This window comes from Coregonus lavaretus, assembly GCF_964263955.1.
Source record: "Coregonus lavaretus genome assembly, chromosome: 5".
NCBI lineage: Eukaryota > Metazoa > Chordata > Actinopteri > Salmoniformes > Salmonidae > Coregonus > Coregonus lavaretus.
In genome coordinates this window covers 29096181-29114838 of record NC_139992.1, presented here as the reverse complement: position 1 = coordinate 29114838, position 18658 = coordinate 29096181, and the positions used below count along the sequence as shown (strand labels likewise).

Genomic DNA, 18658 nt, shown 5'->3' with positions numbered 1-18658 from the left:
TTACTGAATGTAAGTACATTTAATACATTACCTTTAGAGGTGAATGTATCAAATAGTTGCCGTGATAAGTTTTTTGTTGTTGTGCACTCTCCTCAAACAATAGAATGGTATTTTTTCACTGTAATAGCTACTGTAAATTGGACAGTGCAGTTAGATTAACAAGAATTTAAGCTTTCTGCCCATATAAGACATGTCTATGTTCTGGAAAGTTTGTTGTTACTTACAACAGTCATGCTAATCACATTAGCGCACGTTAGCTCAACTGTCCCGTGTAATGGACACCGATCCCGTTGAGGTTAACAACAACCAGCTAGCTAGCTAATGTTAGTTATCTTCTTGACAATACGCTTTTAAATTGTTGCTAGTTATTTTAGCTAGCTGAGTTAAAAATGGCCACTAGAAATAAAAAGAAGCGGACACCACATTCACAAAACGACAGATGGGTTGTTGTTGCTGCAGGTACATTAAAGTTAGGCAATTGTAAATAACTAGCTAACGTTAGCTAGCTAATTCGCCAATGTCCCTTTCATGTGGTCTAACTAGCTAGTAGTTGCTAGGTGACATTGAGAATTCTCAGCAAACTAACTAGTTAGTTTAGACAGAATGTACTGGCGATATCAATGTTTGGTTGTCTTTCCAGCCAGCTAGCTAGGTACTGTAGTAATGACAGTTGTTGATGTTTCATGATCCATCTCTAACTGAATGACACATTGGATCGTTGCAATGAAAGTTTCAACAAATTTGCAATGAAGTTTGCAACTAAGTTTCATAGTTACATTTCAAATAAAATCAAATTTCGAAATACTTGTGTTTCTAGCTCCAACAGTTCAGTAATATCTAACAATTCACAACAATACACACAAATCTAAAAGTAAAATAATCTGTAAAAGTTTGTGAGGGTTTTAGGTGCCAAGACAAATTTCTTCAGCCTCCTGAGGTTGAAGAGGCGCTGTTGCGCCTTCTGCACCACACTGTCTGTGTGGGTGGACCATTTCTTATCGCCGGTGATGTGTACGCTGAGGAACTTGAAGCTTTCCACCTTCTCCACTGCGGTCCTGTCGATGTGGATAGGGGCATGCTCCCTCTGCTGTTTCCTGAAGTCCACGATCAGCTCCTTTGTTTTGTTGACGTTGAGTGAGAGATTATTTTCCTGGCACCACACTCACTGGGCCCTCACCTCCTCCCTGTAGGCTGTCTCGTCATTGTTGGTAAATGAAATTGTTGGTAGTTGACGTTAGCTCGCGTCCAGTGGGCTGCATCCTTGACAACAACAGCAATGCGTGTCATGTGTTTCTGTATCTGTCTGTCCACACAGACTCCGCCGTGGAAGCGCCACAGAAAGATGACAGTGACCCCACTTTCGTCAGGCTCAGGAACCCTTCAACACGTAGCTAGCTAACGTTACCAGCTAGCTTCAATAACACATTTTTACACAGGCACGACGTTAGCAACCTATGAAGCAAAACTATGAACGTCAATATCATTGAAATCATAATAAGCCACTTCTCCACAGTGGTATCTATCTATGGAAAGTATATATATTTTTCTTCTAGATGCAGTGTCTCTGTACCTGTTGGGCAGTGGTGATGTGCAGCTATATGAGGTCAAAGCCTTCAACGAAGACTTCCACTTCTGGTTCATTGGCCAGACAGTACAGAGAGGTAACTTACATTCAGATGATAGGTTAGCCAAGTAAAACTCAACTCCAAGATATACTTCACATCTACGGAGTTGAGTGGAGACGAGAGTGGGCGGAGTGTACCTACGATTAATTCGAGTTACTCTCAGTCGATATGAGGAAACAGTCAGTGGTTGTATTTGATTAACTTTTTATTAAGAAGTATAGATATCAGCAAAAGAAGAAAGGTACGCAGCTACAGAGGACAAACATAGCTACACGGTAAGGGTTTAAGAATGCAAGTTTTTACAAGTATGGACCTTCGGCAACTCAATGTACAGTGAGGGAAAAAAGTATTTGATCCCCTGCTGATTTTGTACGTTTGCCCACTGACAAAGACATGATCAGTCTATACATTTAATGGTAGGTTTATTTGAACAGTGAGAGACAGAATAACAACAAACAAATCCAGAAATACGCATGTCAAAAATGTTATAAATTGATTTGCATTTTAATGAGGGAAATAAGTATTTGACCCCTCTGCAAAACATGACTTAGTACTTGGTGGCAAAACCCTTGTTGCCAATCACAGAGGTCAGACATTTATTGTAGTTGTCCACCAGGTTTGCACACATCTCAGGAGGGATTTTGTCCCACTCCTCTTTGCAGATCTTCTCCAAGTCATTAAGGTTTCGAGGCTGATGTTTGGCAACTCGAACCTTCAGCTCCCTCCACAGATTTTCTATTGGAATAAGGTCTGGAGACTGGCTAGGCCACTCCAGGACCTTCATGTGCTTCTTCTTGAGCCACTCCTTTGTTGCCTTGGCCGTGTGTTTTGGGTCATTGTCATGCTGGAATACCCATCCACGACCCATTTTCAATGTCCTGGCTGAGGGAAGGAGGTTCTCACCCAAGATTTGACGGTACATGGCCCTGTCCATCGTCCCTTTGATGCGGTGAAGTTGTCCTGTCCCCTTAGCAGAAAAACACCCCCAAAGCATAATGTTTCCACCTCCATGTTTGACGGTGGGGATGGTGTTCTTGGGGTCATAGGCAGCATTCCTCCTCCTCCAAACACGGCGAGTTGAGTTGATGCCAAAGAGCTCGATTTTGGTCTCATCTGACCACAACACTTTCACCCAGTTTTCCTCTGAATCATTCAGATGTTCATTGGCAAACTTCAGACGGGCCTGTATATGTGCTTTCTTGAGCAGGGGGACCTTGCGGGCACTGCAGGATTTCAGTCCTTCACAGCGTAGTGTGTTACCAATTGTTTTCTTGGTGACTATGGTCCCAGCTGCCTTGAGATCATTGACAAGATCCTCCCGTGTAGTTCTGGGCTGATTCCTCACCGTTCTCATGATCATTGCAACTCCACAAGGTGAGATCTTGCATGGAGCCCCAGGCCGAGAGAGATTGACAGTTATTTTGTGTTTCTTCCATTTGCGAATAATCGCACCAACTGTTGTCACCTTCTCACCAAGCTGCTTGGCGATGGTCTTGTAGCCCATTCCAGCCTTGTGTAGGTCTACAATCTTGTCCCTGACATCCTTGGGAAGCTCTTTGGTCTTGGCCATGGTGGAGAGTTTGGAATCTGATTGATTGATTGCTTCTGTGGACAGGTGTCTTTTATACAGGTAACAAGCTGAGATTAGGAGCACTCCCTTTAAGAGTGTGCTCCTAATCTCAGCTCGTTACCTGTATAAAAGACACCTGGGAGCCAGAAATCTTTCTGATTGAGAGGGGGTCAAATACTTATTTCCCTCATTAAAATGCAAATCAATTTATAACATTTTTGACATGCGTTTTTCTGGATTTTGTTGTTGTTATTCTGTCTCTCACTGTTCAAATAAACCTACCTTTAAAATTATAGACTGATCATTTCTTTGTCAGTGGGCAAACGTACAAAATCAGCAGGGGATCAAATACTTTTTTCCCTCACTGTAGTTGGAGATACAGTTCACATACTCGTCTCCGCTCCACTCCATTGACGTGATCAACATTGTGGAGTTGAGTTTTACTTGGCTAATGATAGCTTAATGTGTTTAGTCCAAGGTGTAAATTGTGGTGTTGAAGATCCACATGTTTTTATTTGAACAGATGGGAGACTTCTGTATGTCACTCCAATGGATCCCCTCTACCTTCTGTTGCCCTACTTGTTTAAAGCGGGTAAAGAGGTAAGGCCCATATGCCCATACGTATTTTTGAAATGAATTAAATTGTGCTTATTGCATATTTATCTTTCCCCTTCATCAGTCTTTCTCTCTTTGTGAGCTCTTTTCTCCTCCCTTTGTGATGTCATCCATCTCTCTCCTTCTTCCTTTGTGACATCACCTGTCCTTCTCTCTTTGTGATGTCACCTCTGTCCTCTGATTCCATCTCTCTCCAGTAATTTTTTTGTAATTTCATTGTCTTTTCTTTGTGATGTCATCTCTGTCCTCTGTGATTCCATCTCTCTCCAGTGATTGTGTTGTCATTTAATTATGTCTTCCTCTCTGTGATGTCATCTCTGTCCTCTGTGGTTCCATCTCTGTCTGGTCATTGTGACGTCATATCATTGTCTTTCTCTCTTTGCAAGGTAATTTCTGCCCTTCTTTTGCGATGTCGTCTCTGTCTTCCCCTCTTTGGGATATAATTTCTCTGTGTTCTGCTGCAGGTGAAGTTCCAGCCTGTGTACCAGATGTTGATGGACGAGGACTTCCCAGCATGCACCAGGCTGCTGATCTGCACGCACTCCCTGGCCTCCCTGCACCACATGGCTGAGGAAAAAGGTCAGAGGTCACTGTTCAGCCCACACAAACTAATGTTGAAAGTTAATGTGGTCCTCAGAAATAATCAACTGTCAAATTTAGGTTACAAACCCCTAACCCCAATAATTTGTTTCTCACTTCAATGTCAGACTGAAGCGCACATGAATGGATTTAATTAGTATATCAGATCATTCAGAGACTGCAGCACCCTTGTATTGTTTGAGATTTTCTAAGGATGAGCTGCACATGAACACAGCATAAAAGTGTAATGTTGAGTGGTTTCAGGTGTTATACATGTTCTGTGTGCTGCTCTTCAGAGGTGGGCAGTCAGAAGTTTCACCGCTACAGCCAGGAGAGGACCATGGAATGGTTAAAGAAAAAGGTACCCATTGATCAATATATGAACTGCATAAGCACATATCATCCTCTATAGTACATCCTGAAGCAATCTGACCCCGGCAACCTCCAGGTTGTGCAGGCTTTTCTTCTAGCCCAGAACTAACACACCTGATTAATCTAATCATCAAACCCTTGATTAGTTGAATCAGGTGTTCTGCCACCCTGTGGGTTCCTGCAGAGTTCAGAATTGCTGCTCTCAAGTAGATTTAACAGTGTAAACAGTGTGTTGGTCTTGCTGTGTACCTGCTGTTCCAGGCTGAGAGGACAGTGAAGGCCCTCGGAAAGACTAACATCTCAGTGGGAGAAAGGGTGAAGTCCACGACGTACGTCAGAGTCAAGAAGGAGTCAGAGACCCAGGAAGGTGAGTCACTCTCAGGGCCTGGACCAATACTGCAGACCTGTTCCATGTTCTCCCTGGCCTGCATACATCAAATGAACCAGAGGATGGCACCAAACCCATTGTAGAGGTCAGGCGCTTTCTGCACCAGACTTTGCCTAATAGCCTTACATGTTACATTTCCGGTTTCACATTAATTTTATATTTAAAGCTCAGATTATCAACCCAGTTTTCTGTGATATCAATAGAATGGATGTCATTCCATAATGAAGTGATGCTGTGGTATTAACCCTCTTATGCCCTCTCTTCATTGTAACATAGAGGACTACCTGCAAATAGAGGACTACCTGCAATATGCCCATGGTCTGATATCTGCGTATATCAGGGAAGACCTGAGCAAAGCTCTCCTCAACCATCTACAGTGAGTACACACGCACAATCTAAAATTAAAAAGCACAATCAAAAATTTCATTTTCATGTAGCTTCAGTGTAACTGTCACTGACTAATTTTAATTAAATGTTAACCCCCCCCCCCCCAAAAAAAAAAAATGAAGATGAGTGTTTGGTTTTGGAGCCAGTAACCACAGAATTCAAATAACTCGGTGGCAATTAGATTTTCCAAGACACATCCCCCACAGTTTACAAACAATTGCAGGGCCCATGTCAGCACTTTTGACTGGAAATGTACTGGTGATGAAAGTGACAGATTGTGCCGTTACGACAGTGATACTACTGAAGGTAATGCATTAAGCAGCATTGTTAGTCTGTAACAGTCTGATGGTCAATCATCTTTCACCTTCCTCCTGACAGGTTACCTGAGCTCTCAAGCCCTAATGAGGTGGAGCATCATTCAAAGGGATTTTATCCAGCTTCTCTTTGTAGGCTATTTGTGTCATCACACTGTGTAGTTAGGCCTACAGTGCATTCGGAAAGTATTCAGACCTCTTGACTTTTTCCACATTTTGTTACGTTCAGCCTTATTCTAAAATTGATTAAATAGTCCCCCCCCACCCCCAATCAATCTATACACAATACCCCATAATGACAAAGCAAAAACAGGTTGTACATTTTTTTTGCAAAACAAATTAACAGAAATATCACATTTACGTAAGTATTCAGATCCTTTACTCTGGACCTTTGAAGCACCTTTGGCAGCGATTACAGCCTTGATTCTTCTTGCGTATGACACTACAAGCTTGGCACACCTTTATTTGGGGAGTTTCTACCATTCTTCTCTGCAGATCCTCTCAAGCTCTGTCAGGTTGGATGGGGAGCGTCGCTGCACATCTATTTTCAGGTCTTTCCAGAGATGTTTGATTGGATTCAAGTCCGGGCTCTGGCTGGGCCACTCAAGGACATTCAGAGACTTGTCCCGAAGCCACTCCTGCGTTGTCTTGGCTGTGTGCTTAGGGTCGTTGTCCTTTTGAAAGGTGAACCTTCGCCCCAGTCTGAGGTCCTGAGCGCTCTGGAGCAGGTTTTCATCAAGGATCTCTCTGTACTTTGCTCCGTTCATCTTTCCCTCCATCCTGACTAGTCTCCCAGTCCCTGCCGCTGAAAAACATCCCCACAACATGATGCTGCCACCACCATACTTCACCGTAGAGATGGTGCCAGGTTTCCGCCAGATGTGACGCTTGGCATTCAGGCCAAAGAGTTCAATCTTGGTTTCATCAGACCAGAGAATCTTGTTTCTCATGGTCTGAGAGTCCTTTAGGTGCCTTTTGGCAAACTCCAAGTGGGCTGTCATGTGCCTTTTACTGAGGAGTGGCTTCCGTCTGGCCACTCTACCATAAAGACATGATTGGTGGGGTGCTGCAGAGATGGTTGTCCTTCTGGAAGGTTCGCCCATCTCCATAGAGGAACTCTGGAGCTCTGTCAGAGTGACCATCGGGTTCTTGGTCACCTCCCTGACCAAGGCCCTTCTCCCCCGATTGCTCAGTTTGGCCAGGCGGCCAGCTCTAGAAATAGTCTTGGTGGTTCCAAACTTCTTCCATTTAAGAATGATGGAGGCCACTGTGTTCTTGGGGACCTTCAATGCTGCAGACTTTTTTTGGTACCCTTCCCCAGATCTGTGCCTCGACACAATCCTGTCTCGGAGCTCTACGGACAATTCCTTCGACCTCATGGCTTGGTTTTTGCTCTGACATGCACTGTCAACTGTGGGACCTTATATAAACAGGTGTGTGATTTTCCAAGTCATGTCCAATCAATTGAATTTACCACAGGTGGACTCCAATTAGGTTGTAGAAACATCTCAAGGATGATCAATGGAAACCGGATGCACCTGAGCTCAATTTCGAGTCTCATAGCAAAGGGTTTGAATACTTGTGTAAATAAGGTATTTCTGTTTTTTATTTGTAATATATTTACAAAAATGTCTTAACCTGCTTTGGCTTTGTAATTATGGGGTATTGTGTGGAGATTTATGAGAATTATTCTTTATTTTTTATCCAATTTAGAATAAGGCTGTAACGTAACAAAATGTGGAAAAAAGGTAGGGGTCCGAATGCATTGTATATACTGACATATTTGTTCCCAGTTTTCTATTTATTTGGGAACATTTGTTCTTTTTCTGCATGTGTTAGAAACCAAAGCGGGATAAATATTGTTGTACATATAAATTAGCTTGCTTTTATTTCTTGTAGGGTGTGGCTTTTCCACTGTGGTGTTCTATTGAGATTCACCAGATGGTTGCAGTGTACCGGTAGATTAGTGTGTTCTTATGCCTATTGTTGGTGGATGTGGTTGGTCGGTTTGTGGTACTCACGGTATCGCCACGGTAACTTGTAACTTATAACTTGTGTGTCTGTGGCGTGATTGGTGGTTGGTGTTTAGAGTGATGGAAAGTAGGTCTAACTCTATACATCCCATTCTCGTTCGGCAGAAACGAAAACTGTCTGACACACCGGTGGAGGTGGGAGAGGGCTACACCAAATTCAACAGCTCCGATTTCACCCGCAAAGTGAGTGAGATTAGGGGCAGTTTGCATGAATGCACCCAGGAGAGAAATATAGAAGGGGGGGGGATCCTTCCTGAAGTGTACGTGAGTGCAGTTTAAAGCAATGCAATGCAGAGGCCTTCAAATCAAGACGAAAGTCCAAGTAACCTTGTGTATTCTGTCTGGAAATGAGAGTCATGATGATATGTAATTACGTTTCAGCCGTCTTCACTCAAGGCCGATGAGCAATACTATTGAATATCTATTTTCTCCTCATTCAGCCGCCCAAGAAGATGAGTACGGCACAGAGGACCCTGGGCAAGGTGGACAAAACAGGCATGAAAAGCATGTCTGCCTTCTTCAGCCCCAAGGGCCAAGCAGAGAAAAACTGAATATTAGGATGATGCATTTTTTGTGAGAATAAGCGGATAAAACATAAGAAAATGAATAGTTATTCCTTCAAGGTTTGGAGGAGTATAACTCTTTTCCCTACTGCTCTCATATTATTGTGTCGATAACCAGCCTGAGTTCAGCCTGTGGTCTCCTGTTGCAAAGTACAACATTCAACAAACACACCAAGGGTCCACATGAAGTCATGGAAAAAGTGAATCTGCCATGGTGACCCATTTTAATGTACAGAAATATAGACTTAACAGGATAAATCATATTGTAACAGTACAATGGTAGCCTATTACAGTATAAAACTAAATAAGCAGTGCCATTTGCAAAACCTTGGTTAATATTTAGGAATAATTTTAATCATTCAGTCTTTGAGGCACATAGGGAACATCTTACATTTCATACGGTGATGTTGATCGTCTTAAGAGACTGATGCGACAGGTAAACCTGGATAAAATTAGCCTAGTCTAAATGTGTATAAAAAATACTTGGAAAAGAAAATGGACAGTTGCATTGTTCAGTTGAAAGACTTGACTGATTGTGATGTCAGCTGAGTCATGTGGAGTAGGTGGTCTGTTTAGTCACAGTAACTAAGTAATGAGAGTGTTTGTTGGGAATTACGCTGTCGAAGTTACACATGGTCCTTTAAGGATCGGGTTACATTCCCATCAGTCCCATGGGCCGCAGCAGACTGGATAATTTATCAGGCCGCCAGGGCCAGTATTAGACGCGAAAACGCCAACAGGTGCGCGTCAGGACAGGTGCCTCTGGCAAAAACTTTTTGATGCCATTTTCTGGTGGCATAGCGAACAATGTCCCATGCCTTGCCTGTCCACACCAACACAATGCGATCATTGGATGCCACTTTCTATTCCCATACCCCACGGTTCTCGCTCAGTTCCCACTTCCTCTAGGCCTACTTCTCTCTCTCACTTCCCTGCCAATTCCTCGCCAGCTGTGTGCATGCATGTCGCGGGACCTCCCCAAGTCGACTCCCGTACTTGTTATAAAACTCCGGAAAAGTTCCCACTACTCCTTCTTTTTGAGTTTCGGCTTGAAGCGCAGTGTCTGGAAGGCACTCTCCACCACTTTGGGCAGGTGGATGGGGTTCCTCTGTAGGTGTCGTCGGCTGCTCGTCGTCCCTTTGTCGCTGTTCTTCTTCTTGGCCTTGCTGCTGCTTTCGCTGGTTGGGGCCGGCTTCTTCAGCTTGGACTCATCTGTGGGACACCGTGGGACCCGCATGACCCAGTTGGAGTGGAGGTCGTGCTCACTGGTGCTGGTGGCCACTGAAGGAGAGAGAGAGATGGGTTCACATCAGTTCTCAAAATGCCCATCCAAATTCTACATGGGGAAAGGAGAAACCACTAAAGGGTAGTTTGTGATCAGTTACAATTACTCTGAGACAGTGCCATGAGCTGTTTACTGTCTCCAGATCAGCACCAGGTAGCTAGCTCTTCACTACACCTAGTGTTGATTTTTCAGTGTTACATTTCTAGTGTTGATTCAGGAGTTAAATTAACCCTCTAAAATATCCTCAGTGTTGGTGTTAATAACCAGTGTTGAGTGTGATTGTGTCAGTTTTACTCTGTGGAGACTAAAACATTCTCATCAAAACTATGCCCATCATTATCTAATTTCCCATTATGCTCTACTGCAGCTAGATTTTTTTTAGGAGTAGGTTCTTAACACCAACATGTTGGGGTAAAACACGGCCATCAAAGTAAGGCCTTATGATATATGTAAGGAATTGTCATTAACAGTTTAATTTGAATGATAACATTCACCTACAGTAGGAACTCACTTGGTGAAGTCCACAAGACAGAAAATGAATGAATTCAACAACCATGTCTCTGTCACTAACAAATACAGTCATTGATCGTAACTCTACAATTCACTCAAAAAGGCACACTGGGAAATTATATTGGGGCGTGGCTTCGTGTTGGGGGGGCTTTCAATTAGTTGGTTTTTTTGGGCCACCCGCAAGTGGAAGTGTTGTACCAGTTTAATTGGTCTATGGTTATGTTAGTTTGAGCATGTCGTCTGCCACTTATGTTTCCCCTTTCATCTGTCAGTGCTGCTGTGAACCGCATCACAAAGACATGTCAAACGGGAGATGTAAAATTGACATGATTGATGCAATTTCGACGTTGTTTAAATTGCTTTGTGTATCACTAAATTTGCTTGAGATGATTTAACTGCTCACTGCGTCCAAGATTTTTTGATATAGTCCTTCCAAAGAGTTGTCAGTAAAGGTGAGCTCATGAATATAACCTCCCTGCCCACTCAGCCTGTCTTTTCAAACTTCCTGGTAGTTAGCCATGAGAGAAAGATGACTTTTTCTGTAATTTTGAGCATTTCTACCCCCCAAAATATTCGGGGTGATATTTTAGAGCTAGGTTTCCATCCAATTGGCAACAGATTTTCATGCGAATATTCAAAAATCCGCATTAAAACAGTATGCACATTTTCCCACCAGAGATGTGTTTCCATCAAATTGACTTGTTGCAGATAAAAGACTCTGCGTGATGATGTGTGCACATAAAAAATACCGTTTTTGGTTAAATTCACATGTACCGAATAAAAAAATACAAGTTAAATGGTTTTCCAATGCATTTTCAACTCTACTCATGTTTCCTCACAAAGAAAATGTGCGTTATATGAGTGTGCCCACTCTGGTATTGGTACGTGCATTCTAACCGGCTACAGTGAACATATAGCCTACATGATGAGATGATGAGATTATTATTATTTGTCAACTGGCAGCCAAGCATCGATGATCATGTCACCAGAATAAGACCCTCGATATTTATTAGAAAGGAGCATCAAGCTCATCACCTTTCACTTTCACCACCCTGTGATGTTCATCATAACTTGTTTCATCTGTAGCCTAATAAACTGCATGCTTTCCCGACGAGTCCTAGTGGGAGGACCACACAACATCTCATTGCGTGACTTCAAGTTTACTTCGATATGATGGTTATTACAGTATCAGTATCAATATTTGCGCATAAAGCGTTTCCACCGACATTTCTCGCGTACATCATTCTACCGACACAAAAAGAAACCACCTTGTCTAGCGTATTTTGTTTTGTCGACATTTGGAAAGTTTACAGAAAATATTTATGTTTCCATCAGGCCAGTCATGACATTTTTTTATCTGACGTACTTTACTCACATAAAAAGGTTGGATGGCTACTCAAAAGGTTATTTTACATGGGAATCAAAATGACCATTCGGGACCTTTAACACTCAAAAGTGTGGACCCATATAGACACTGGCCCAGTTTTAAATTTAACACTGTCAGTGTTGATTTAACACTGGAGCATTTGCTGTGTATCTCTAGATCAGCACCAGGTATCTGTCCACTGTCTCTATATTAGCACCAGGTAGCTGTCCACTGTCCTCACTGTTTATGCAACTTGATCATACTTCTAACCAAAACACAACTCACCAATGAAGTCAACGTCAGCGTGCCCATTGTCTACATGGGGCTTGCGAGTGGGCTCAGGGTCACAGCTCGCGATGACAGCGTCAAAGAAGTCCAGAGTGTCCTCCTCGTTGGGGATTGGAGGGGCAGACGGTTTGGTCCTCATAATCTTAACAAAATACACAAAACAAACATAAGAGAGAATATGATTGTCTATTGTGTTCTTTAGCAGAAGGCATTCAGTGGTTCAACAATTTCAGTTAGGGCACAAGGATAATTATGAGGTGAGGTCATAGCCATTAAGTGTTTCACAAATCCTTTCTACCTGTGCGTCCTTGGAGGTGGGCGGTGGAGGCGCCGGCTTCTTCTTGGGGGAGATTGTGGCCTTCGTCTCATTGCTTTTGAAGTTGTTGACGCTCCTCGTGTACTGCCGTCTCAATGCCACCAGCTCTTCCAAATACTCCAGGCAGTTCTGGTTCTGAGAGTAGAGCCATATCCGGTCCTCCTGCCTCTGGTAATAATACAAGGCGGTGGTGGACTCTACGTTCACAGAACTTTTGCTCCGCTTCAGTGTGGAGTTGACGGATGACTGCCTCCTCTGGCCCACCACGAGCATGGAGGTGCTACGCACCAGCTTGACGGTGCACGCGCTGTGGTAGTCCTGCTCGGACCACGGACCGCCATCACGAGCCCTGTGCCCATGGTTGGGACGGAGCGCATTATTGATCTTCCTGAACATCCCTCCTGTGCGTGGAGCGACTCACAGTTATAAAATATAATGTTAGTTCAATCGAGGTGCCCAAATGACAGTGACACATCCATCCATAACCGTTTCCAAGTAGCATTCCTCAGAAATCAGTTAGAAAACAAGCGCACGGCAAGTTAAAAAAAGACAGTATGACATTGGTCTTGTCCATGGTTCTGAAACTGCCTGTGAGTATGGTTGGCAGAGAAGATCATTTGGGACTCCTCTCACTTAAATAAACAACTTTACCGGCTATCACTACGGTGTTATGGGGGGTTGTGCTATGGCAACGGGCCTCGAAATTCAACCCGCTCCAGTGTCATTACTATTGAACAGCAGTCCCGTGTCAAATGTCCTTATGGGCACCTCAAGCTCCCAGTGTCACCAAAACACACACGCTGTGGTCGTTCTGCCCAGTGGGCTATACACTGCAAATCAGCCAGTGTTACCTTGTGTTGCTTTTTTCAGTGTAACATTTCTAGTGTTGATTCAGGAGTTAAATTAACTCTGTAAGAGTATTAACACTCAATGGTGTAAAATAACCCCAGTGTTGGTGTTAATAACCAGTGTTGAGTGTGAGAGTGTGATTGTGTCAGTTTTACTCTGTGGAGACTTAAACATTCTCATCAAAACCATGCCCATCATTATCAGATTGCCCAGCATGCTCTACAGCAGCTCGATTTTTTAGGATTGTTTTTGATATCTGTGTTTTTGCATGGTCATTGATTGATTAATCTTATGCTACACAAAGATAACGAACATACATTTTTCTAAACTAATCCAATCAGTTAGTTAGATTCATTGCACCCGTTACTGAAATGGTTGTTCCAGTTTTAAATGGTTTTAGTAGTCTCCTCACAATATTTCTAACCCTTACAGTCATTCTGAACGCATGTGAATAAACATTTCAGCTGTCAGATGTCCAAACTCCAGCAGTCCTTGAATACGTCAAGGGGTATGAATACTTTCTGAAAGCACTGTATATGTTTCCCCTTTCATCTGTGTCTGATGTTAGCTAGTTACAGGCTAGCTAGGTCTTCAGTCAGCATGGAACAAAAGGGGGTAGTTTAAAACTCTGAAGCAGACATGCCAAACAGGAGATGTATAAAAATAACTATTGACACCATTGATGCAATTTCAATGTTGTTTGAGTTGCTTTGTGTATCACCAAATTAGCTAGAGATGATTTTACTGCAACACTGCTCATTGCATCCAAGTTTCTTGACATAGGCGTTTCAAAGAGCTGTCAGTCAAGGTGAGCTCATGAATATAAGTTCCCTGCCCACTCAGCCTGTCTTTTAAAACTTCTAGGTAGTTAGCCATGAGAGAAACATATATATTTTTTTAATAAAGCATTTCTATCCCCCAAAAATATTATAGGTGACATTTTAGTCACTCAAAAGGCTATTTTACATGGGAATCAGAATGACTGTTCAGGACCTTTAATGATAACATTTGCCTCCAGTAGGAAATCACTTGGTGAAGTCCATAGAACTAAAAATGAACGAATTCAACAACCATGTGTTTGTCACTAACAAATACAGTCGTGGGTGGTAACTCTAAAATTCAGTCAAAAGGCAATGTGCTCTGGGAAATAAGGCTTTACACCAAGCAGTGTGTGAATTTAACACTGTTCCAGTGTCTATACAGGTCCACACTTTCAGTGTTAATTTAATAGATTACGGATTACGCTATGCGTTATATCTGTCTAAATTTCCCCTCCTAATAAATAATTAAGGTGACTGCAGTGTCATGTTTCAGGCCCTGTGAACGACATTGTTGCGCTGGTTCTCTGCTGGCCAACAGACGCAAGGCGAGGATGACTCATCTAGTGACTAAGGAGCCCTAGACTAGAGAGTGAACACAAGAAAACAAACCCCCCCACCAGATATGGCCTTGTGCGAAGAAGGCAGTTGAACTATTGTCTATCATCTTCTTATTGATGTCACATCCTACCTCTCTGATTACTTCAATCAAAGAAAGCATGTTACCACCTGTGTTAAGTGCATTTGATATGTCTGTAGATAAGTGTGCACATATAAGCCCCTAACTATCATTTACTGAACCTATGCAGGTTGTAGCTTAGCCTGATGCCCATAGCTCTGGAAGCTCCTACAGCTCTTGAAGCTCCTACAGCTCAGGAATACAGGTGAATTATCATAATTGGTAAAGCACCTCTACTATGCAAATCTTTATATGACCGCAATAGAACTATAAAGTATATAGATTGTAGACTGAGAGATCCCCCAATGCATTACATTGATTCCCTAATCAGATGGGCTCAGCTCTCCATGGCACCTATGGTGTCACACTCTGGCTCCAGGACTTGTGTATTTGAGCCAGGGTGTATGTTGTTTGTTGGGTTTTGGGTGTAATTTTATGTTTGCATGTCTGTCACGTTTATTTCTAGGTGAGGAGTTCTGTTGTGTCTATTTCTAGGTTGTGGTTGTGTTTCCTTGTTTGTATTCATTGACTCCCAATCGGAGGTAACGAGTGTCAGCTGTCGGCTCGTTATCTCTGATTGGGAGCCATATTTAAGATGTAGGTTTTCTTGTGTTAGTTGTGGGTTATTGTTCCATGTTCCAGTGTCTCTGTTTATTGGACTTCACGCATCGTCTTTGTTTGTTTTGTTTTCGTGAGTACGTTAATTAATAAATCATGTTCACTCGGAACGCTGCGCTTTGGTCCGCTTCTTCATATGTAGACGATCGTGACAGAATAACCCACCAAAAGAGGACCAAGCAGCGTAACAAGCGGCAACAGGACCTACCTCCAACGGATTCATGGACATGGGAGGAGATACGGGCTGGAAAGGGTCCTTGGCCACAAATGGAGGAATATCACCGCCCTCGTGAAGAGCTGGAGGCGGCTGCAGCCGAGAGGAGGTGGTACGAGGAGGCAGCGCGGAGTCGAGGCTGGAAGCCCGTGGTTACTCCCCAAAAAATTTTTTGGGGGGGGCACATGGCTTGGGCGCCTGGGCAGCAGGAGGCTGCCACAGGTAGAGCTGGAGAGAAGGCATTCGGATTACGGGAGCCATTGGCGAGTGGAAGGAGGGAAGTTGTTGTGGCACGGCATGAGAGACTGAAGTGTGTTCCCAGTCTGGTCCGGTCCGTTCTTGATCCCCAGTTAAGGCCAGTGGTGGGTGTTCCCGGTACGGGCCGGTCTGTTCCTACTCCACGCACCAGGTCCACGATGTGCGTCGCCAGCCGGCCAGAGTCTGCCGTCTGTCCTAGGGCGTCTGAACTGCCCGTCTGCCAAGCGCTGCATAAGCCGCCCGTCTGTACTGAGCCTGCAAAGCCGTCCGTCTGCCATGAGCCTGCAGAGCCGTCCGCCAGACAGAATCAGACACCTGCTATGGAATCAGCAGGAGCCGACGCAGCCCATACTAGACTGGAAGCTCAGGTTCGGAACCAGAAAGAGCAGATCCTGCAGATGGGAGCCGCCCTGCTGGAGGTGATGACTGCTATCCGAGGCTGGGGTCCGCCTCCACCGCCAGCCTCCCAGCCAGCACCATCAGCCAGCCATGAGCAGCCAGATCCGTCAGTCAGCCATGAGCAGCCAGATCCGTCAGCCAGCCATGAGCAGCCAGACCCGTCAGCCAGCCATGAGCAGCCAGATCCGTCAGCCAGCCATGAGCAGCCAGACCCGTCAGCCAGCCATGAGCAGCCAGACCCGTCAGCCAGCCATGAGCAGCCAGATCCGTCAGCCAGCCATGAGCAGCCAGATCCGTCAGCCAGCCATGAGCAGCCAGATCCGTCAGTCAGCCATGAGCAGCCAGATCCGTCAGCCAGCCATGAGCAGCCAGATCCGTCAGCCAGCCAGGATCAGCCAGAGCCGGCCAGCCAGGATCCGCCAGAGCCGGCCAGCCAGGATCAGCCAGAGCCGGCCAGCCAGGATCCGCCAGAGCCGGTCAGCCCGGATCCGCCAGAGCCGTCCCGCCCGGATCCGCCAGAGCCGTCCCGCCAGGATCCGCCAGAGCCGTCCAGCCTGGATCCGCCAGAGCCGTCCAGCCAGGATCAGCCAGAGCCGGCCAGCCAGGATCCGCCAGAGCCGGTCAGCCCGGATCCGCCAGAGCCGTCCCGCCAGGATCCGCCAGAGCCGTCCAGCCAGGATCAGCCAGAGCCGGCCAGCCAGGATCCGCCAGAGCCGTCCAGCCAGGATCAGCCAGAGCCGGCCAGCCAGGATCCGCCAGAGCCGGTCAGCCCGGATCCGCCAGAGCCGTCCCGCCAGGATCCGCCAGAGCCGTCCAGCCAGGATCAGCCAGAGCCGGCCAGCCAGGATCCGCCAGAGCCGGTCAGCCCGGATCCGCCAGAGCCGTCCCGCCAGGATCCGCCAGAGCCGTCCAGCCTGGATCCGCCAGAGCCGTCCAGCCTGGATCCGCCAGAGCCGTCCCGCCAGGATCCGCCAGAGTCGTCCCGCCAGGATCCGCCAGAGCCGTCCCGCCAGGATCCGCCAGAGCCAGCCAGCCAGGATCCGCCATCTAGACAGGTACTGCCCCTTAGCCCGGTGCTGCCCCTTAGTCCTGTACTGCCCTTCAGCCCGGTGCTGCCCCTTAGTCCGGTGCTGCCCCTGAGTCCGGTGCCGCCCCTTAGCCCGGTGCTGACCCGTAGTCCGGTACTGCCTCTTAGCCCGGTGCTGCCCTTTAGTCCGGTGCTCCCCCGTAGTCCGGTACTGCCCCTTAGCCCGGTGCTGCCCCTCAGTCCTGTACTGCCCTTTAGTCCGGTACTGCCCCGTAGTCCGGTGCTGCCCCTTGTCCCGGTGCTGCCCCTTATCCCGGTGCTGCCCCTTAGTCCGGTGCTGCCCCTTAGTCCGGTACTGTCCCGTAGTCAGGTGCCGCCCCTGAGTCCGGTGCCGCCCCTTAATCCAGTGGGGTTGAGTTGGGGGGTGGTCATGAGGAAGGGAGGACGGAAGCGGAGAGTGACTAAGGTGGGATGGGGACCACGACCAGAAGCAGAACCGCCACCGTGGACAGACGCCCACCCAGACCCTCCCCTAGACTGTATGCTGGTGCGCCCGGAGTTCGCACCTTTAGGGGGGGGTACTGTCACACTCTGGCTCCAGGACTTGTGTATTTGAGCCAGGGTGTATGTTGTTTGTTGGGTTTTGGGTGTAATTTTATGTTTGCATGTCTGTCACGTTTATTTCTAGGTGAGGAGTTCTGTTGTGTCTATTTCTAGGTTGTGGTTGTGTTTCCTTGTTTGTATTCATTGACTCCCAATCGGAGGTAACGAGTGTCAGCTGTCGGCTCGTTATCTCTGATTGGGAGCCATATTTAAGATGTAGGTTTTCTTGTGTTAGTTGTGGGTTATTGTTCCATGTTCCAGTGTCTCTGTTTATTGGACTTCACGCATCGTCTTTGTTTGTTTTGTTTTCGTGAGTACGTTAATTAATAAATCATGTTCACTCGGAACGCTGCGCTTTGGTCCGCTTCTTCATATGTAGACGATCGTGACATATGGTTACACAATGTGACAGAGCAGACCTGACTGACTCTGCGGGGTCTGGTTTCCAGCATAACACTGAGCTGCCCAGAGTCTTGGGTTTCAAAGAGGAAATAGTTGTGGTTTCATGACCCCAGGCTGGAGCGTGAGGCCACACTTCCCTTTCTGTCATCCTGTACAGGCCTTTAAACAGACCAGATGCTTAGGCATGGCCACACACACACTCACACACACACACACACACACACACACACACACACACACACACACACACACACACACACACACACACACACACACACACACACACACACACACACACACACTTTCTGTCAGTTCGAGACAAGGCGAAAGAGACAGTCCAATTTCTATTTGCTTTGCTTAATGTGAAGTTTCTTTCTCCTTAAATCAGTCTTTCCTTCCTCTTTTAAACCCCTCACCTGCTTTTTTAAAGTGGAAAACAAAACTGTGTTGTTTCATGTTCAGGACATGTTTCACAGATGCTATGATGGAGGACATGGAAAACAGCCCTCTCACTTCCTCTTGGTCTTGTATAAAGCTTAAAGCAATGCTACCTACACTTGTCACAACCACTCACCTCACA

The 18658-nt window shown here is 45.7% G+C and overlaps 2 protein-coding genes across 2 annotated transcripts; one reads left to right on the top strand and one right to left on the bottom strand.

Annotated features, from left to right (window-relative positions):
• Window positions 1-389: 389 nt before the first annotated feature.
• Window positions 390-8434, top strand: LOC311129222 (ribonuclease H2 subunit B-like; the record flags this gene model as incomplete). The annotated part of the gene is made up of 11 exons (XM_084161525.1): window positions 390-459; window positions 1316-1387; window positions 1554-1661; window positions 3719-3795; window positions 4275-4389; window positions 4686-4750; window positions 5023-5128; window positions 5444-5525; window positions 5915-5960; window positions 7989-8066; window positions 8324-8434. 11 exons carry the CDS (start codon window positions 390-392, stop codon window positions 8432-8434), a joined length of 930 nt encoding a protein of 309 aa, XP_084017651.1.
• Window positions 8435-9470: 1036 nt separating this feature from the next.
• On the bottom strand, window positions 9471-12607 carry c9h13orf42 (chromosome 9 C13orf42 homolog; the record flags this gene model as incomplete). The annotated part of the gene is made up of 3 exons (XM_084161524.1): window positions 9471-9727; window positions 11893-12037; window positions 12194-12607. The coding sequence occupies 3 exons, from the start codon at window positions 12605-12607 to the stop codon at window positions 9471-9473; spliced, it is 816 nt and encodes a 271-aa protein (XP_084017650.1).
• Window positions 12608-18658: the final 6051 nt, after the last annotated feature.